Genomic DNA, 15831 nt, shown 5'->3' on the forward strand with positions numbered 1-15831 from the left:
TTAGTGTTGATAACGTGAACAAATGACTATCTTTCATGAAATTAACCATCAGCGAACATAAATGAGAACAAATTATATTTTATTATATTACAGAAGTGCAAGAATGGGATGAAAACTTGCTGAATCAGAACGGGATAAAGTGGAATGAATGATATTTATGTTAGAAGGAATTGGTTGGTCATTTCTGTGTTAACCGATAACAATAGACCACACTTTACTTCTAAGTTAGACTGCTTATAAAATAAATATGAAGGAATGCAATGTTAATAAGGATTATTAAAGTGCTTGTGACTCACTTAATTCATCCGGCTTTGTCCCACTAGCTGCATAACGACAAAGTCACTGTGGTAAAGTGTTCGCCCTAATGTTTTATGCCAAATGGCACTGCTTAACGTTCTTATTAACAATGCTGTATTCATTCATATTTTTTTGTCTCTAACAAGGAATTTCAAATAGTAAACTGTGTCACTTTTCCATTGCTACAGCCATGATACACACATTTCACCTACACATTGAGTTAATACGTACAAATCCTAAATATTTATATAAATCTCAGGAGGCTAGAATGGTGCTGTATATGAATTAATGACGCAATTGTAGGTAGAGGTAGCATTGTAGCTAGAGTTAGCATTGTAAATAGAGGTAGCATTGTAGCCAGGGGTAGCATTGTAGCCAGGGGTAGCATTGTAGCAAGAGTTAGCATTGTAGATAGAGGTAGCATTGTAGCCAGGGGTAGCATTGTAGCAAGAGTTAGCATTGTAGATAGAGGTAGCATTGTAGCCAGGGGTAGCATTGTAGCAAGAGTTAGCATTGTAGATAGAGGTAGCATTGTAGCCAGGGGTAGCATTGTAGCAAGAGTTAGCATTGTAGATAGAGGTAGCATTGTAGCCAGGGGTAGCATTGTAGATAGAGGTATCATTGTAGCCAGGGGTAGCATTGTAGCAAGAGTTAGCATTGTAGATAGAGGTAGCATTGTAGCCAGGGGTAGCATTGTAGCTAGAGGTAGCATTGTAGCAAGAGGTAGCATTGTAGATAGAGGTAGCATTGTAGCCAGGGATAGCATTGTAGCTAGAGGTAGCATTGTAGCAAGAGGCAGCACTAGAGCGGCCTTGAGTTTTGCAATCCTCATTAAAGCTGCCAACTGTCTTTGATTGACCATGAAACAATTCCTTATGCATCTCCAGGAAATTTATAGTGACGTTAAATTGTTCTGTTTCTGATTTGTTGCCTTGTGTCAAGCTGAATGATCTGGAAGATGTCAACTTCAACACTGGCCATCTCAGAGATTGTCAATGTTATCTAAATCCCATTCACAACAAAGACTTTAGAGAAAGAGATGCTTCGGCAGTGTGACAGTCTGTAGTTTGATGTATATCTTTGATGTATATCCTCTAGACAGAGGAAGGTTATAATTCTCTCTGTATAGGGCCTCAGATTCAGGTGACTCAAAAAATGTACAATTGTCTCACTAGTTTGTCTGTTGCAATTAAAAATTTCAGTTAATACACTTCTTTAGAGAATCGTAAACTAAAGAGGTGCAAATGTTTTCCAGTTGTGGAAGCTCAATTTCTTATTTTTGTTGTTCAATCAACCCCTCAGTTGTCCCCAAATCTCACTGACGACAGATGTACATGGAGACTAAATGGTATTGGCCATGCAGTTGCCATCCAAACTGCCAAAAGTAGGTTTTTGTAGGCTTTTGTTCTGCAAGTGCTAGAAAAACATTTCCGGATATTCCTGAATTTGGCATCTCTACCCATCTTGAAAGGGCACCAAAAGGGGCATGACCTCCAACCTCAGAGTGATTTGGCATACAACGGCGGTGGTTTCAAGTTCCCCACTTCCAATGGGATGGTGATAGGAACTCGTGCTGTAAGGCATTGAAGGACAGATGGCCTGCGCACATGTTTGTCATGTACGGGGTCAAAAGGGACCTGCGCCACCGCCCTTATGAGTTATATAAAATATATAGTGCATTGGAATGCACAATATAACTTATATTGCTCATAACTTACTGTTTGTTGAGATTAAGATTCTCAGATATGTGTGTTGGATCAGTGGAGTGTGTGTCATTTTCTCATGGTTTGTGAGTTACTTCCTGTAGGGCTGGAGCCAACACATTTATAATCTTATGATCATAATGTTCCTGATTATCCTGTTAAACAAAATGTATTTAAAATTAAATAAAAACATTCATTGAAGATCTACGTTTTTATTGAAAGAACATCAGTTACATAAAATAACACAAAACATAGCAGACATAACATGACCAACCTTACACAATGTAAAAACAAGGATTCAAACAGCATGAAGCTGCGTGGTTCAGGGATAGCAGCGTCTATTACCGTCACATTAATTAACCAACTAAACCTCAAATACATTAACTATGAAATCAAATGCACATTTATCTCTTGATATGTCGTCAAAGAGCATTTTAATGACAAACTATCTTCAAATGTTGCATTTTCCACTGAAAATAAAAGCATGTGAACCATTTAGCTCTGGCAGACAGAACCTTGACATGCGGGCCGTATTGCTGTCTCTTCGAACACTGGATAGGGGGAACAGCAAACGTTCATGCGGATGGTTTTTGAAGACCTATGCAAACAACCTATTCTGTTGTTTAGGTTGGAAAACACCTCGGTTTATTTGATGCTACTTCATATGCATAATCTAAAGGCAAACTGTGAAATAAAAAAGTTAACATTTACTTTAAAGACATTATCTCAAATTGAACTTACGAAAATATTGCATACACAAATTACGTCTCATATCAAAGGATCGTCCTTGCCTCCTTCATCAGCTGGAAGGTACGTTATTGTAAAACTTGTTGTTCTCTCTCAGACAGATCAAGCAAGGATACATATTTATCTTTATTAATAAGTGAATCAACATCAATCGATCAATCAAAGAGTTTACCAACACATTGCCATAAATTTCTTTAAAAGGGAATCCCTGTTTCTAACAAAAACGCAACAATATAATGGTAACATCTAACACAATACCCAATTTAACTTGCTGTGTAGCATTTCACCTTGTTAGCACACATTGGTTTGGCTTCCTTTAAGGTTCTGGCCCTGGTTAGCTCTCCTTTTATTCCTTTCCAAATCTAGTCAGTTTGCAACATGTTTGGAAATCCAGTTGTATTTCTATTTACAGCTAATGCATGCTGTGATTTCAATGAGATCCGGGGAGATTTCGAGCCTTTGCATCTTTATTTTCATGCATTTGGAAAGCTTAACAACGACGAGGATCCTACTGTTGATAGATATTTCTGGCACTACAATTCTACCAGTGTCCAAGAGTGTCATCTCCTTGAAGTCTCTTTGAGCCTCATGTGCCTGCACCTTACAAAAGGAAGCATTCAAGTCATATACTTGTTATTGCTATTCATTTATGAATGCAACTCCTCTTAACACTCCAAGAGTAATGCTGCAATTACGATCAATGATCAGTTTCAGTAACATCTCTGAATGTCCCACTTTGTTGAAGTGTCCCACTCTGGAATATCTCCTTCCTGCTGCTTCCAAAATCAACGCATCTTTTCCTCCTCCAAAACAGCCATTGCCTGAACCGTTGTCATCTACCTGTTTACCCCCGCTCTACCCCGCTCTACCCCGCTCAAGGTCCAAGGTCCCTGGAGACTTAGGTCTTTGTGACTCAAGTGTTTGTGACTGGGGTCGAGCAGGAGTAAATTGATCGGGTTCTGCCTCCAAGCATCAACTTGCCGATAAGGCAAAGCCCAGACGGCGATAGTTACAATATTATGACTCTGGTTCTATGATAGTTATGCTATTTAGACTCTAGTTCTATGATATTTATGTTATCATGAGTCTATTTCTATGATAGTTATGTAATTATAACTCTAGTTCTTTCATAGTTATGTTATGCATAAACATGTTTTGTATCAACATAAATATGGGTGACTGATACGCTGCAGAGGGCGCTGGAGGGCTGAGCCTCTGAGCCGCCAGGGGGCGCTGTATAGGAGTGTTGAGCCTCTGGGCCGCTAGGGGGCGCACTGTAGGAGAGCTGTGGGAGTGCTGTAGAGGGCACTGTGGAGCCGCAGGACGGCGGCTTGAGAAGGAGACCAGCTCCATTTTGATTGGAAGACGTGATTCCATCAACAAAGAAAGATGGCCGAAGTAATAGAGCTACAAAAGCTGAAGGTTAGTGATTTCCTTATATCTATTTTCTTACTCCTGCGTGGTTTTGTCCAGGTGGGAGCTGGCGGTTCGGCTATATCTAGCTACTGCACATGTAGCGTCAGTAGTGTAGCGGCAGAATGGGATGAACGAAGTGCAACTTATCAGGCGTGCTCCTCCCTGCTTCCTCTCGGCTAACGCGGCTAGCTCAGAACCGGCTTTACCTGAGGCTACTTAGGAGCTAAGTGTTGCATATATTGGGTTCCAAGGACAGATACCAATCTATTAATTCATAAGAACGGTCTACCACCATGAAAGGGTTTCCCTTGAAACCATGGCGGCATATCTGCGCGCCAACAGGCTTCTGCGCTTCACATCCCAGCCCCGTCTTCCTTTTTGATTTCAGCCACCAAAACATAAGAACATAGTTTGAACATCTTACTATAGCTCAGCCACCCAAACCCAAGACCATGGTTTAAATGGATGCACTCAACACCTCCTCGTTTATTCCAGTCACCCAAAACACAAGAACATAGTTTAAACTGATGTACACAACACATCGTCCTTTATTTCAGCTCGCAAAACATTAGAACATGGTTTAACGTATACGCTCCACACGCAGATGGGTTCGGTTTTTCTACTAAGTAAACGGGCTGAGTGACAACGAGGCCTGTGTTGTCGTGTGTGTATGTGAAACATAAAGCATAAACCATTAGTGATCCACCATATGGTTCCTGCTCTCCTTCAGCTGGCGGAGCTGAGGCAGGAGTGCGAGGCAAGGGCTCTGGAGACCAAAGGTAACAAAGGGGACCTCATTGCCCGGCTGCAAACCTATCTTGAGGAGCATGGTATGTGTAAAGCATGACACCCCCGGTATGCCGTTCATCATGGTGTGGGTATGCAATTGACCACATGCTTTATTTCCCTCCCTTTCTCCCCATCCAGAGGAAGACTTGGATGTGAATGTGGATGACGTTTTGGCAGAGGACACTGAGGTAAGTGGTTGTAAAATAACCACCGGTGCAGAACTCGCAGTGCAAAGAGTTTGTATGTGTCCGTGGCGTTTAGTCTATTTGACAACCGCTATGGTTCCTGTTGTGGAATAATGTTTAAAAAACGCTTTAAGTTGTCTTGTCTTTCAAACAGGACTTTGTTAAAGAGGACAATGGCACTAATGGAAACACGAACAAGGATTCTGAGTCTGCTGCCTGTGAGGAGTGAGTACATGTCCTGAACTGCTTACAGTGAACTTGTAATGACGTTTTTCCATTGGCATTCTTTGCCCTACCGAACCGCGCTGATTACCGTTTCCACTGCCAGTTTAAGCATGCCGCGCCATACCGTGCCCGAGACTGACCCTCTCTGAGGTCGGGCCAAAGCAATTCCTCCCCCCCTCAGAGCGGGCTGCGCTGACCTCAGCCCTGCTTCAGTTCGGAGCCAGAAGTTGTTTCTCAAACGGCAGTAATGTAGACCGAAACAAACAGGATGAGATGCATAAGGAGTATAGAGTTCTCAACAGCTTGATTCTTTATTATTCGTTCCTATAACTATAAGAGGCCTAATCGAAAGGGTAATGAAGGTTTGGTAGAAGCGCACCACAGGGATGTTTGACAATATTCTCTTGCAAAACCAAAAGCTTGTTGAAATAGGATGGGTTTCGCCCATATTAGTCTTGGTGTACAAACTGGACATCGGACAATATTTCCCAACGTTAGGCTGCTGACATCGATGTTCAATGCCAGATTATTTCCCTAATATCAAGGATGTGGTGTTAACATTGTGTGAAACTGTTTGCACTTGTCCAGTGTGTGATCAGCACTACTCTGAAAGAAATCGGCTCTCAAAAAGGGGGAAATGAACGTCCTTTATCGGAAGATTGTTGTGTGTGTCGCCGTCTGTCTAAAACAACCCACTAGCTTAAACAAACTTTACTGATTTGATGGTAGGCTTTAATATAAACCTAAAGAGGCAATATAACTGAGTGTTGCGTCATGGACACAACACTACAGAATCTGATGGACGAGCCTCGTCAGGTAAAGAAACCTTCAGGGGAGAAGCCGGTGTGATTGAAATGCAGCGCGCTGTACGGCCCTGAACCCCTCTACTTTAGTGGACCAACAAGTTCCTCTAAAGACCATTCTGACTCTGTTTTGTTCCTGATTTCATTCTAGTGCGGCTGAGGCCAAAGTGGTGAAGATTGCCCCCCCCGCCTCCTCCACTGAGGTATGTGGTGATTTTTAAATGTCCTCCATGTTTCCCCAGGTCCCCTCCATTCTGCCGGGTTAATAGGATTATTTAGTGGTTTGTGATTCAAATAAAGCTCCGCTCTCAGAGCGATGATTCCACGAATACCATTTAAGGGTACAGCCGCAATGACCAGAATCAGTTGGTCTAACTTTTATGTATATATTTTTCAGAAGAAAAACATGCCCTTTCAAAGCAATTGCTTGTATGCCGTGAAATTTCAAATCAGTTTTTTCCACAATTTATATGTTCAATATCATTTGGTAACGTATAGACAGGAACTACTAACAAATCAAGAGACGGGTAGTAATACGAGACTCAATTGCTTAACGCATATTGTTACTAAACTGTTTTATTTCATCAGCGAATGCTGAAACGAGCAGAGCGTTTTAATATACCGGCCACAGCAGAGAGCAAGAAGGCTGTACGAGCTGCGAGGTAAGCCTCTCCATTTTTCTGCCATTTTATCCTCCCTTGGGGATCTGAATGTGAAGGTTCTGAATCTAATGATGAATATTGTGCTCAGGTTTGGCCTGCCTGCAACCGCTCCAAGCCCCTCTCCAGGTGAGCAGATACACACTCTGTGCCCTTCGGAACGCTGTCAAATGGTGTATATATATATATATATATATATATATGTGTATATATAAATATAATACAGTATCCAACTCAAACCTGTGTTTTTTCAGGTGTGGTGGCCAGTGGCAAAGCAGCCGTGAGTATTTTCATCTGACTAGAACAATTAGATGTTTATGAACCCTTTGACTCTTTTAATGAAGCTTTTATGAATAACAAAGTGTTGTGTTTGACGTAAAGGTGAGTGTGGACCAGCTGAAAAAGAGAGCAGAGCGGTTCGGAATGAACGTCTCTTCCATCTCTCAAAAGGTGACCATTGGACCCTATCTGATGAATTTGTCTTACGGTCACCTGAGGCTTCCAGTGTAGTCCTGCTTTGTTACTAAACGGTTGTCTTGTTTAACGAAGGTGGAGGAAGATGAGAAACTGAAGAAGAGGAAGGAGCGGTTTGGAGCTCAGACAGCTGTGTCTTCAGCGGGAGGCGCAGAAGTAGAGGTACATCAACCCCCTTTTTTATGGGACCCTTTGTTTGGACCCCTGTTGAGCACAATCATTTATGCTGATTGTTTTTGTTTTTCAGGCAAAGAAAATGAAGCGTGCTGAAAGATTCGGAAAAGTGTAAATAACTGGTTGTGGATCATAATTTTGTTTTATTACTTAAGCATTTAAGGAATTCTAACTGCTTCATATTGTGTCATGTTTTTGTAACATTTTGTGATCTTAAATAAATTGTTCTCAATTTTTGGATATATGCCTCTTGGTGGAAATTCCTAGTGTCCTTGCAGAGTTCGTTGGAGCCCAGTGGCTTGTGTTTTCTTGACTGCCCAAACTAAGCAGCCAACCTTTTGAACACCATTGCCTTCTTTATGAGTTGTTTCATATCTCCAATCATGGATTTGCATCCATAATTTAAGAATAATGTATCAACCAATAGAGGTAGGTTACAGAAAATATAACTTGTCAATATTGAGTGTGTTTGTATGTTGATACAATTGTTAAATTCAAAGGATAAGTAGTAAAGGTGAAGGCCTTGGTAAATAAATAATGTTGGACCTTAGGAACCCATGGCTGATGTAGTTGAAGCGGGATAGGATACCCAGAGGATGACAGTTTTTCCCCCAAGCAGTAAGGCTTGGAATCAACCCCCCCCCCAAACCAGCCCCACGCACAAAACAAATTCTAAAAATACATATTCTTCTGTAATATGCTGTAAAATGCACAGCATTTTTTACACTAGAATCAACCGTGGCTGGTACCACTACCACTTGAACACTTTACACTTACAATTTACAGTTGACACTTTACTACTCATAATTTATCACTAATTATTACCACTGTTTTAGTTTATATTTGTATTACTTACTTTACTTATTATTGTGATCTATGCTGCTACATATTTTTACATATATTTATTTCTACTTATATAAGATGTAATAAAAGTTATTCGGATTCAAAAGAAGGGCGGCTCCCTGCGGCGGGGTACTGAAGCGCAGGATCCTTATAGAGACCAGGCTCTGTGACGTAGGTTCCTGTGACGCAGGCCGTTTTAAAACATCGTTCTCCTCAGTAATGGCGGCTTCGTTTCCATCTCCTCCTGCAAGCAACAATAACAAATGGTACTTCACCCGGCAGCAGATCGAAAACAGCCCCTCTCGGCGAGCAGGCCTGGACTGTGACAAGGAGCTGTCCTACAGACAACAGGCCGCGAACCTCCTGCAGGACATGGGACAGAGGCTCAACGTGTATCTTTTGTCCAGAGGAGAGCTGCTAGCCCGTTAGCCTGCCGAGAGGGACCGGTCTGGGTGGAGGTACCGCTAATGTGGGGTTAAAGTCGGCGGTGGGCGCGGTTAGATAACTATCCGACGGACGGTGGGTGGTGTATGGCGGGTCAAAGTGAGGCGGGGGAGGTTGTGCGCTGCTCCAGGTTAGCAGGCTGAACCGAGAGGGCCGCAGCTCACCTAATGGAGACCAGGGCCTCCGTTAAAAGGCGGGTCTTAAAGACCTCCGTGGGACCTCCTGGTTTCCTGTCGCAAAAGCAATGTCAAACTATTGAACTTGTACGACTGCAAACAACAGCGGCAGTTTTATGATGCGCTTGGACAAATTAAGTGTCGAGGGAGTTACAATACTATTTAAAGTCCACATAAACAACCTTGGGAAGCTGGTTCTGCAGCCAGGCTTGGTCTGAATGTGCAAGAATCTCATGTTGTTTACAAGCGTGGTTAAAGTGTCATTAACTGTAGACATCCGTAACATTGTAAACAAGTCATTATTCTTGCTTGCTTATATGTGGCCGATCATGCGAATTAAACAGAATCACAAACGTGCATCTATTGCCCTTAATAAAACGTTGTCAGCTCACAGCTTACTATAAATACTGCCATTGTGTACATGCACCGATTCTACATGGTGCAGTCTTTCACCAGATTTCACAGAAATGTAAGTAAAGTTATAGCTATAGTTTATTTCATATTTTCGGTGTTTACTGCGTGACCTGCGTGACTCCCTTTAAGCAGATGTTTAATTGTACCACCGTTTCCCTGGGCCATCAGGTCATCGCTCCAGCCACGCTGTTCCTGGCTGCCAAGGTGGAAGAGCAGCCCCGGAAATTGGAGCATGTTATCAAGGTGACACATGCCTGCCTTAACCCCCAGGATCCATCGCCTGACGTACGCAGTGACGTAAGTATTTGAAAGTACAGAACAGGAAATGGGTTCTTTTCCTTCAAGAAATTACTTTGGAGGATGTGACCGAAGTCTACGCTATTTAATCCTGAAGCGGAGCGTTCAGCGATAGACTTAATGACGGCACATTCTGATGGCCAACGGTTGGATCTGCATTTAGAGCTTTTGGCTTTAATTGGATCTTAAATTTACTCACCATAACTTTTCTCTTTCTAGAATGGATGATATGTAATATCAAGCCAATTTTTTGCTTGTTTTGGCTTTTCGCATTTCCTGTTCCTTACTCTAACCTTCACAGCCATTTTGGGGGAGTCTGCTTGATTGTGTGACTGATTTTGCTATTATAAACAATGGGGATACTGAATGCTTTCAGCCCATTGCTCCCATAAAGGGTAGCACTGTAAAGCAGGATGCCGGATGAGAGATGAGGCGAGAGCGAGTTAAAAGAGAGTGGCTCCCAGTAAGTAACCTGCCTGTCCTCTAACCTCAGGCTTACCTGCAACAAGCCCAAGACCTGGTCATTCTGGAGAGCATTATACTCCAGACCTTGGGTAAGTTGGGATTGAAGACTTGGGTCCCCTGATAACCCCTCTCCCAAAAGCTAGAGATGTGCTTAAAGGGCTGAAATAATACTTATGATCTCGTTCACAGAACATTAACATGCAGTTGCCAGCACTGGAAAGACCATTCATGTACTCATGAGTACGAGTTGTCTGCTCAGTCATCACACCCTTTACCTTTGCTACTATTATGTCCTTTTATAATCTTCTGTATTGGCATTTATATATTTTTTTTATTGGTGTTATTTTTGTATAGGATTGGGCATCATTTGTTTAGTAATAGAAAGGCACTCAAAAATCTATCAATGCTTGTTTGAACTTTGTGTAGGCATAATGACTAATACAAGCTTGCTATACAATTCTTCAAAAATAAGTACCGTCTTCAAAACGGTAAACATTTTCCAACCATGGAATTGGTGAAGAACATTACGTTTACCTGTGCATTGAAGCAATGTCTTGCTAGGACTACTTTGGATACCTAGTTTCCATTAAAGCTTTTTTCTTTTATTTTTAGCAGAGGCTAGTAATGGGCACTGCAGTGAGTAGCTCAAAGTACTGGTTGGATGAGCTCCCCTCTCCGGCTCAAACACCCGGAGGCATATTACTCTGTCGGCACGTTCAATAAAGGGCAGACGATGTTATCAAAGGCTGAATCTTGCAGCTCACTGATCTGAGAAATATATAAATGCCCATCCATATATTTATCAATTGAGTGGTTTTTAAATAGTTGTTGATGTACGCGGTGATAATATGCTTCATCTTGGTAACGGTCTTTACTACTTCTAGTGTTAACCTTTCTGTATTCTTCCCAATAGACAGAGGCCGGGCAGATCATGTTTGTCTATATATACCTTTAACATATTAATATGATTTGTAAAAGTGCTTTCACATCTCTACCAGATTCAGTTGATGCAACCCCAGGTCAACCAATGGGGATAAACAGTTAAACGCCAAACCGTAACACACAAAGTCCATGTTGACGCTTCATATTTCTGCCCAGGTCACCACCTGAGGAGATCATGCAGTTTTATTTTTTCCACTTAACACGCAGCAGTCAATCGGGTCTAACACAGCAAGAGTGTCTAGAGTTTGTGGGAGCCTGTATTGATCAGATGCTTCTTTTGTCTTTCCTTGCTTTCAGCTTTCGAGATCACCATTGACCACCCTCATACACACGTTGTCAAGTGTACTCAGCTCGTTAGAGGTAAGCATCAACATACGCAAGATGACATTCCCCTCACTGAAATGAAAGACTAATCCGTTTGAATATGTCAGCATGCCTCTCTGGTTTTATCGTTCCAGCGAGTAAGGACCTGGCCCAGACCTCCTACTTCATGGCCACTAACAGGTAGGACCTTGGTTCTCTGGGAACCCCTTCTCTAAGGGCCTGTCATTTGTCAAGGAGGGCTAAACATTTGGTATAGATAATGACTATGTGACAGTCCTATCTCTCTGTCCCTGGTCCACCACTGATGATGTCTCCTTTGTCTCCTTGTGTTGTGTGTGTGTGTGATGCGCCCCCCGGGACCCCAATGCGGTGTCTAGTCTGCACCTGACCACATTCTGCCTGCAGTACAGCCCGCCCATCGTCGCCTGCGTCTGCATCCACCTGGCCTGCAAGTGGTCCAACTGGGAGATCCCAGTCTCCACAGACAGCAAGCACTGGTGGGAGTACGTGGAGCCCACTGTGACGCTGGAGCTGCTGGACGGTAAGTGTTGGGAGACGAGCGGTAACCGTCGACGGGAGAAGCCTCACTGCTTCACCGGTCATTCTGACCTTTCCCTTTTTTTTCCTCTTTCAGAACTGACGAATGAGTTTCTGCAGATCTTGGAAAAGACGCCTAGCAGATTAAAACGGATTCGTAACTGGAAAGTAAGTCGGATGAGTGGTTGAACTCTGGTTTGGAGATGAGTGGGTCATGTATAAAGATGTATCGGGGCAGTAATGCACACGTACATGCTTTGCTCCAGGCCGGGGGTCAGACGGCAAAAGGAAAGTCTAAAGCCCAGGACGAGGGGGACCCCACGGACGCCATGATGAGCATGATCTCCATGGCCTCTTCTGAGACCACCCTGGCCGGGCTCATGAGCCTCTCGGGCCCCTCCTCCTCCCTGGGAGACGGCGTGGAGATGGGCAGTGCCCAGCACTGGCACCCCGACATGAAGCCCGGCTCTGAGGAGCCTCCTCAGGCCAACCACGAGGTGCACGCCCCGGCCAAGGTGTCGCTCAGCGAGTACCGCGCCAAGAACGCCGATGTTCTGGCTGCCCAGAAGAGGAAGCTGGAGAACATGGAGGCCAGCGTGAAGCGGGACTATGCCAACGCGGCCCAAGCCCTCATTGGTCAGCAGCAGCATCCCAGGAAAGACAAGCAGCAGCAGCAGCAGCATCACCAGCAGCCCAGCTCTCACTCGAGCTCTTCTTCCTCCTCAGATGTAAATAACCCTTCACCCATCATCCTCAAAATCCCCCTTGAGAAGGAGAGGCACGAGCGCAGCTCCCTGAAGATGAGGCTGCCCCTGGGTGCGGGCAGCGGGCACAGCGGCAGCAGCGGCCGCAGTCAGGACCAGGACATCAAAGTGAGGATCCGGATGCCGGAGAAACAGAGAGGGAGTTCAGGGGAGGAGGGGAAGAGCCGGGACAAGCACAGGGAACGCTCGAATCACCACCATCACCATCACCACCACCACCACCATTCTTCCTCTGGCAGTGCCCCGCTTTCCTCCACGTCCTCCCACAAACACTCCTCCAGCGCGGGGGCCGCCGTGGGCGGCGGCGGCGGCGGCAGCAGCAAAAAGATCCCCAGCGACTCGTCCCGGCTGAGCTCCTCCTCGGCTTCTCGGAAGAGGAGCCACCCCCAGGATCCCCCGGCGCCGCACCCCGCCCCCAAGATGAGCAAGTCCTCACGCAGCGCCTACCAGCTGGCGGCGCTGTCTTCCTCCTCGGTGCACGCTCTGGGGCACGCTCCGGACAGCATGCCCCCACTGGGCCTGGCCCACCTCCAGGGGAGCTACCCCCACGGCAAGGGAGACAAGGCGGACACCAACGGACACAACGCCGCCACCGGGGGCCAGTCGAACGAGTACCAGGACACCTTCGAGATGCTGAACTCCCTGCTGAGCGCTCAAGGAGTTCAGCCCGCCCCGCCGCCCATGTTCGACTACAGACCCCAGTACGGGGACTATCGCTACGCGGCCAGCTCCAGGGGCAACAGCGCCCGGCCCCCGCCCCTTCCGTCAGAACCACCCCCCCCTCTGCCTCCGCTGCCCAAATAACCGCTTTAGGGGCGCGCAAGGACGTGTACTGTACTTGACGTTCTACACAATGGTATTGCTTTGTGATCCATCACAGGGGATTCTTTTCCTCCTTTTGAAACGTTTGTGATCATGTGTCGCTGTTTTCAGCCTACGGTGGATGACATTTACTTGTTTTATAATTTGTAACATGCTTTAGTATAGTTTGTGATAAAAAAGAAACTCTCCAAATTGGGGTAAAATTACGACACTCTGAGGAACAAGATATTTATGGGAAGACGTGTAAATACTATTTTCTGATGTTACGTTTTGTATGACCTCAACTCCAATGAAATGTGATGGTGGGATGTGGCTTTTTTTGCCGTCACTGTAAAAAAAGAAGTCAGACGCCTTGAAATTATAGATGAACCATTGCATCGTGTAGGTATTACTTCAAGTCTTGCTGGCGATTCTTTTAAATATGTTTTTATAGTACAGTATTTATTAATTGAATGCGATTGAAGAGCAACGTTCTCTTGATAAAATATCTAAGCCTCTGCTTTCAGTTTTATCAGTCAGGAGTTGTTTTTATGTATTGGCTTGAATGCATGTCTGTAGCAGTTGTTTTTTTGTTTTTTTTACTCTTCTCATAGCATATTTTCCCCATCCCTGTTCTGTTTTTTTTTTTTTTATTGCATTATTTCATATGCTCCTGTACAAAGATTGTAAAACAAAAAATATTTTTACATTTTGATAAGAAAAGTTGGAAAATCAAGTTTACTTAAGGAAGCCTGGTTATTATTTTTTTTAAGGTTTTGCAGTCATTGTTTTAAATGGTTGTAAAATAGATGAATACTGTTCATTCTGAAATAATCACACTAAAAATGTTTGTACCAAACTTGTTGTCCAGGTCATTGAACATGTCTACAGTGTATAGCCTAAGGTACTGTCAGTCTGAATTCCCATCATGTGTCCTGTCTGGACAGAGTGGGCAGGCTGCCTGAATCAGTGGTAGCATAATAATCATGTTAGGCCAAGTATTCATCAAGAAACAACGGAAGGCCATAACACCGCTCAGTCTTCAGTTTAAAGTACAAGTTTTGAGTTTGGATGTACAAGCTACATTTTTTTGTCGACGTTTCTTGTTTGGAATAACTATGGTCCTCATTACGGCCAGCATATGTCATGGCTGTGTTTTATCATGTTCTGAACAAGGTGTATGTGTAAACAGTTCTGACACTATCCACAGTTTAAAAGGTTGAATAGGTGAGTGCATGTCTTGTTTATTTGAGGGCCATTCTATTTTATTTTAATTACGGTCTTCTATTATGCAGACCACATGTGCTGTTGTGTAAACTCAAATGTACACAATTAATGTTGAGTATCCATATAATAAATTATGGCAAGGATTTCCAGGTATGCATTTGTGATGCCACATGTTTTGAAAAACCCTGTGACTGCACCTGGTGAGAGGCGGAGGTCTGACTCTTAGAGGATCTGTTCCTGCACCGCCTGTAGTACAGAACACCTGAAGGGGTACTCATTAGGAAGGTGGTACAGTATTGGCTATCATCACGTTGTGTGAACTTGTATATAAAATGATTGTATGATTTGCATTGATACCTGCTCAATACCTGCTGTAGATTATCTTTCATAAAGGTTTTAAAAAGTTGGTTCAAGTGAGCGCACCTCTCCATAACTTAAGGACTTGTAAGCCACATTTTCTTAATATCCCCATGAGGTGTAAGAACTATGCTCAGATGAGAATTATATTCTTCTCAGGAATCAATCTTCTGTTGATCAATAAGAAATGTAAAATGCACTGAATATTTATCCCAGTAAGAATGCTTATTAATGGGCTTAAAGTGTTAGTCTAACTGATAATATATTATAATAGATGTAAATATCACTAGGTTGCATCATATTCGGAAATGGTTAATTCTAGGTTTTTATATCAGGATTTATATTAGCTAAAGAAAATCAAACTTCAGAAATCTGAAAATTGAAGGGAGATACGCATGGTCATGCAGCCTCAGAAATGCAATTCACAACTCTACCTTTGTAATTATTCATGGTCCATATTTGTCACATCCTAATGTTAAATGTTAAGTTACACTCAGGTTTGGAATTCAATAATTTACAGATCTTGTTTCAGTTAAAGCATTGTTTGTGTACACTGATCCTTTTGATATGTGGTTGATATAATCTTATGTCAATAAATACTTTAAGAATTTAACAATTGCTTTCATGTTCATTTTTTGTTATAGGATGTGCTCAAATAGTTATCAGTGCCTGGGCGTGAGCATGACTCAAATGACGTTCCGAGCGTAAGAGGGTCAACCAATGAGGGAGGAGGTGGGCGGGCCTTGTCCCCCCCGCCGCAGCAGCGGT

The 15831-nt window shown here is 43.5% G+C and overlaps 2 protein-coding genes across 3 annotated transcripts; both read left to right on the plus strand.

Annotated features, from left to right (window-relative positions):
• Positions 1 to 4056: 4056 nt before the first annotated feature.
• Positions 4057 to 7712, plus strand: sarnp (SAP domain containing ribonucleoprotein). Its single transcript, XM_079742178.1, has 11 exons — positions 4057 to 4169; positions 4894 to 4993; positions 5091 to 5140; positions 5292 to 5362; positions 6317 to 6368; positions 6754 to 6827; positions 6916 to 6953; positions 7079 to 7104; positions 7206 to 7274; positions 7374 to 7460; positions 7546 to 7712. The coding sequence occupies exons 1-11, from the start codon at positions 4137 to 4139 to the stop codon at positions 7585 to 7587; spliced, it is 642 nt and encodes a 213-aa protein (XP_079598304.1). The 5' UTR covers positions 4057 to 4136; the 3' UTR covers positions 7588 to 7712.
• Positions 7713 to 8534: 822 nt separating this feature from the next.
• On the plus strand, positions 8535 to 15589 carry ccnt1 (cyclin T1; the record flags this gene model as incomplete). Of its 2 annotated transcripts, none has more annotated exons than XM_079741777.1 (9): positions 8535 to 8707; positions 9323 to 9404; positions 9518 to 9646; positions 10140 to 10200; positions 11351 to 11413; positions 11485 to 11557; positions 11755 to 11918; positions 12012 to 12082; positions 12181 to 15589. In XM_079741777.1, 9 exons carry the CDS (start codon positions 8535 to 8537, stop codon positions 13480 to 13482), a joined length of 2118 nt encoding a protein of 705 aa, XP_079597903.1. In that variant the 3' UTR covers positions 13483 to 15589. The 2 variants fall into 2 exon arrangements, with proteins under 2 accessions (XP_079597903.1, XP_079597904.1); XM_079741778.1 differs by having other exon boundaries at positions 11512 to 11557.
• Between the last annotated feature and the right edge of the window lie 242 nt (positions 15590 to 15831).

The sequence above is a fragment of the Pollachius pollachius genome (assembly GCF_949987615.1).
Source record: "Pollachius pollachius genome assembly, chromosome: 8".
Lineage (NCBI taxonomy): Eukaryota > Metazoa > Chordata > Actinopteri > Gadiformes > Gadidae > Pollachius > Pollachius pollachius.

Excerpts from the sequence above, each read along its gene's own strand:
- sarnp (XM_079742178.1), top strand. The coding sequence starts at position 4,137 with ATGGCCGAAGTAATAGAGCTACAAAAGCTGAAG. Across the intron at positions 6,369-6,753 it reads CCCCCGCCTCCTCCACTGAG|CGAATGCTGAAACGAGCAGA; the intron begins GTATGTGGTGAT and ends TTATTTCATCAG. Across the intron at positions 7,105-7,205 it reads TGGCCAGTGGCAAAGCAGCC|GTGAGTGTGGACCAGCTGAA; the intron begins GTGAGTATTTTC and ends TTTGACGTAAAG.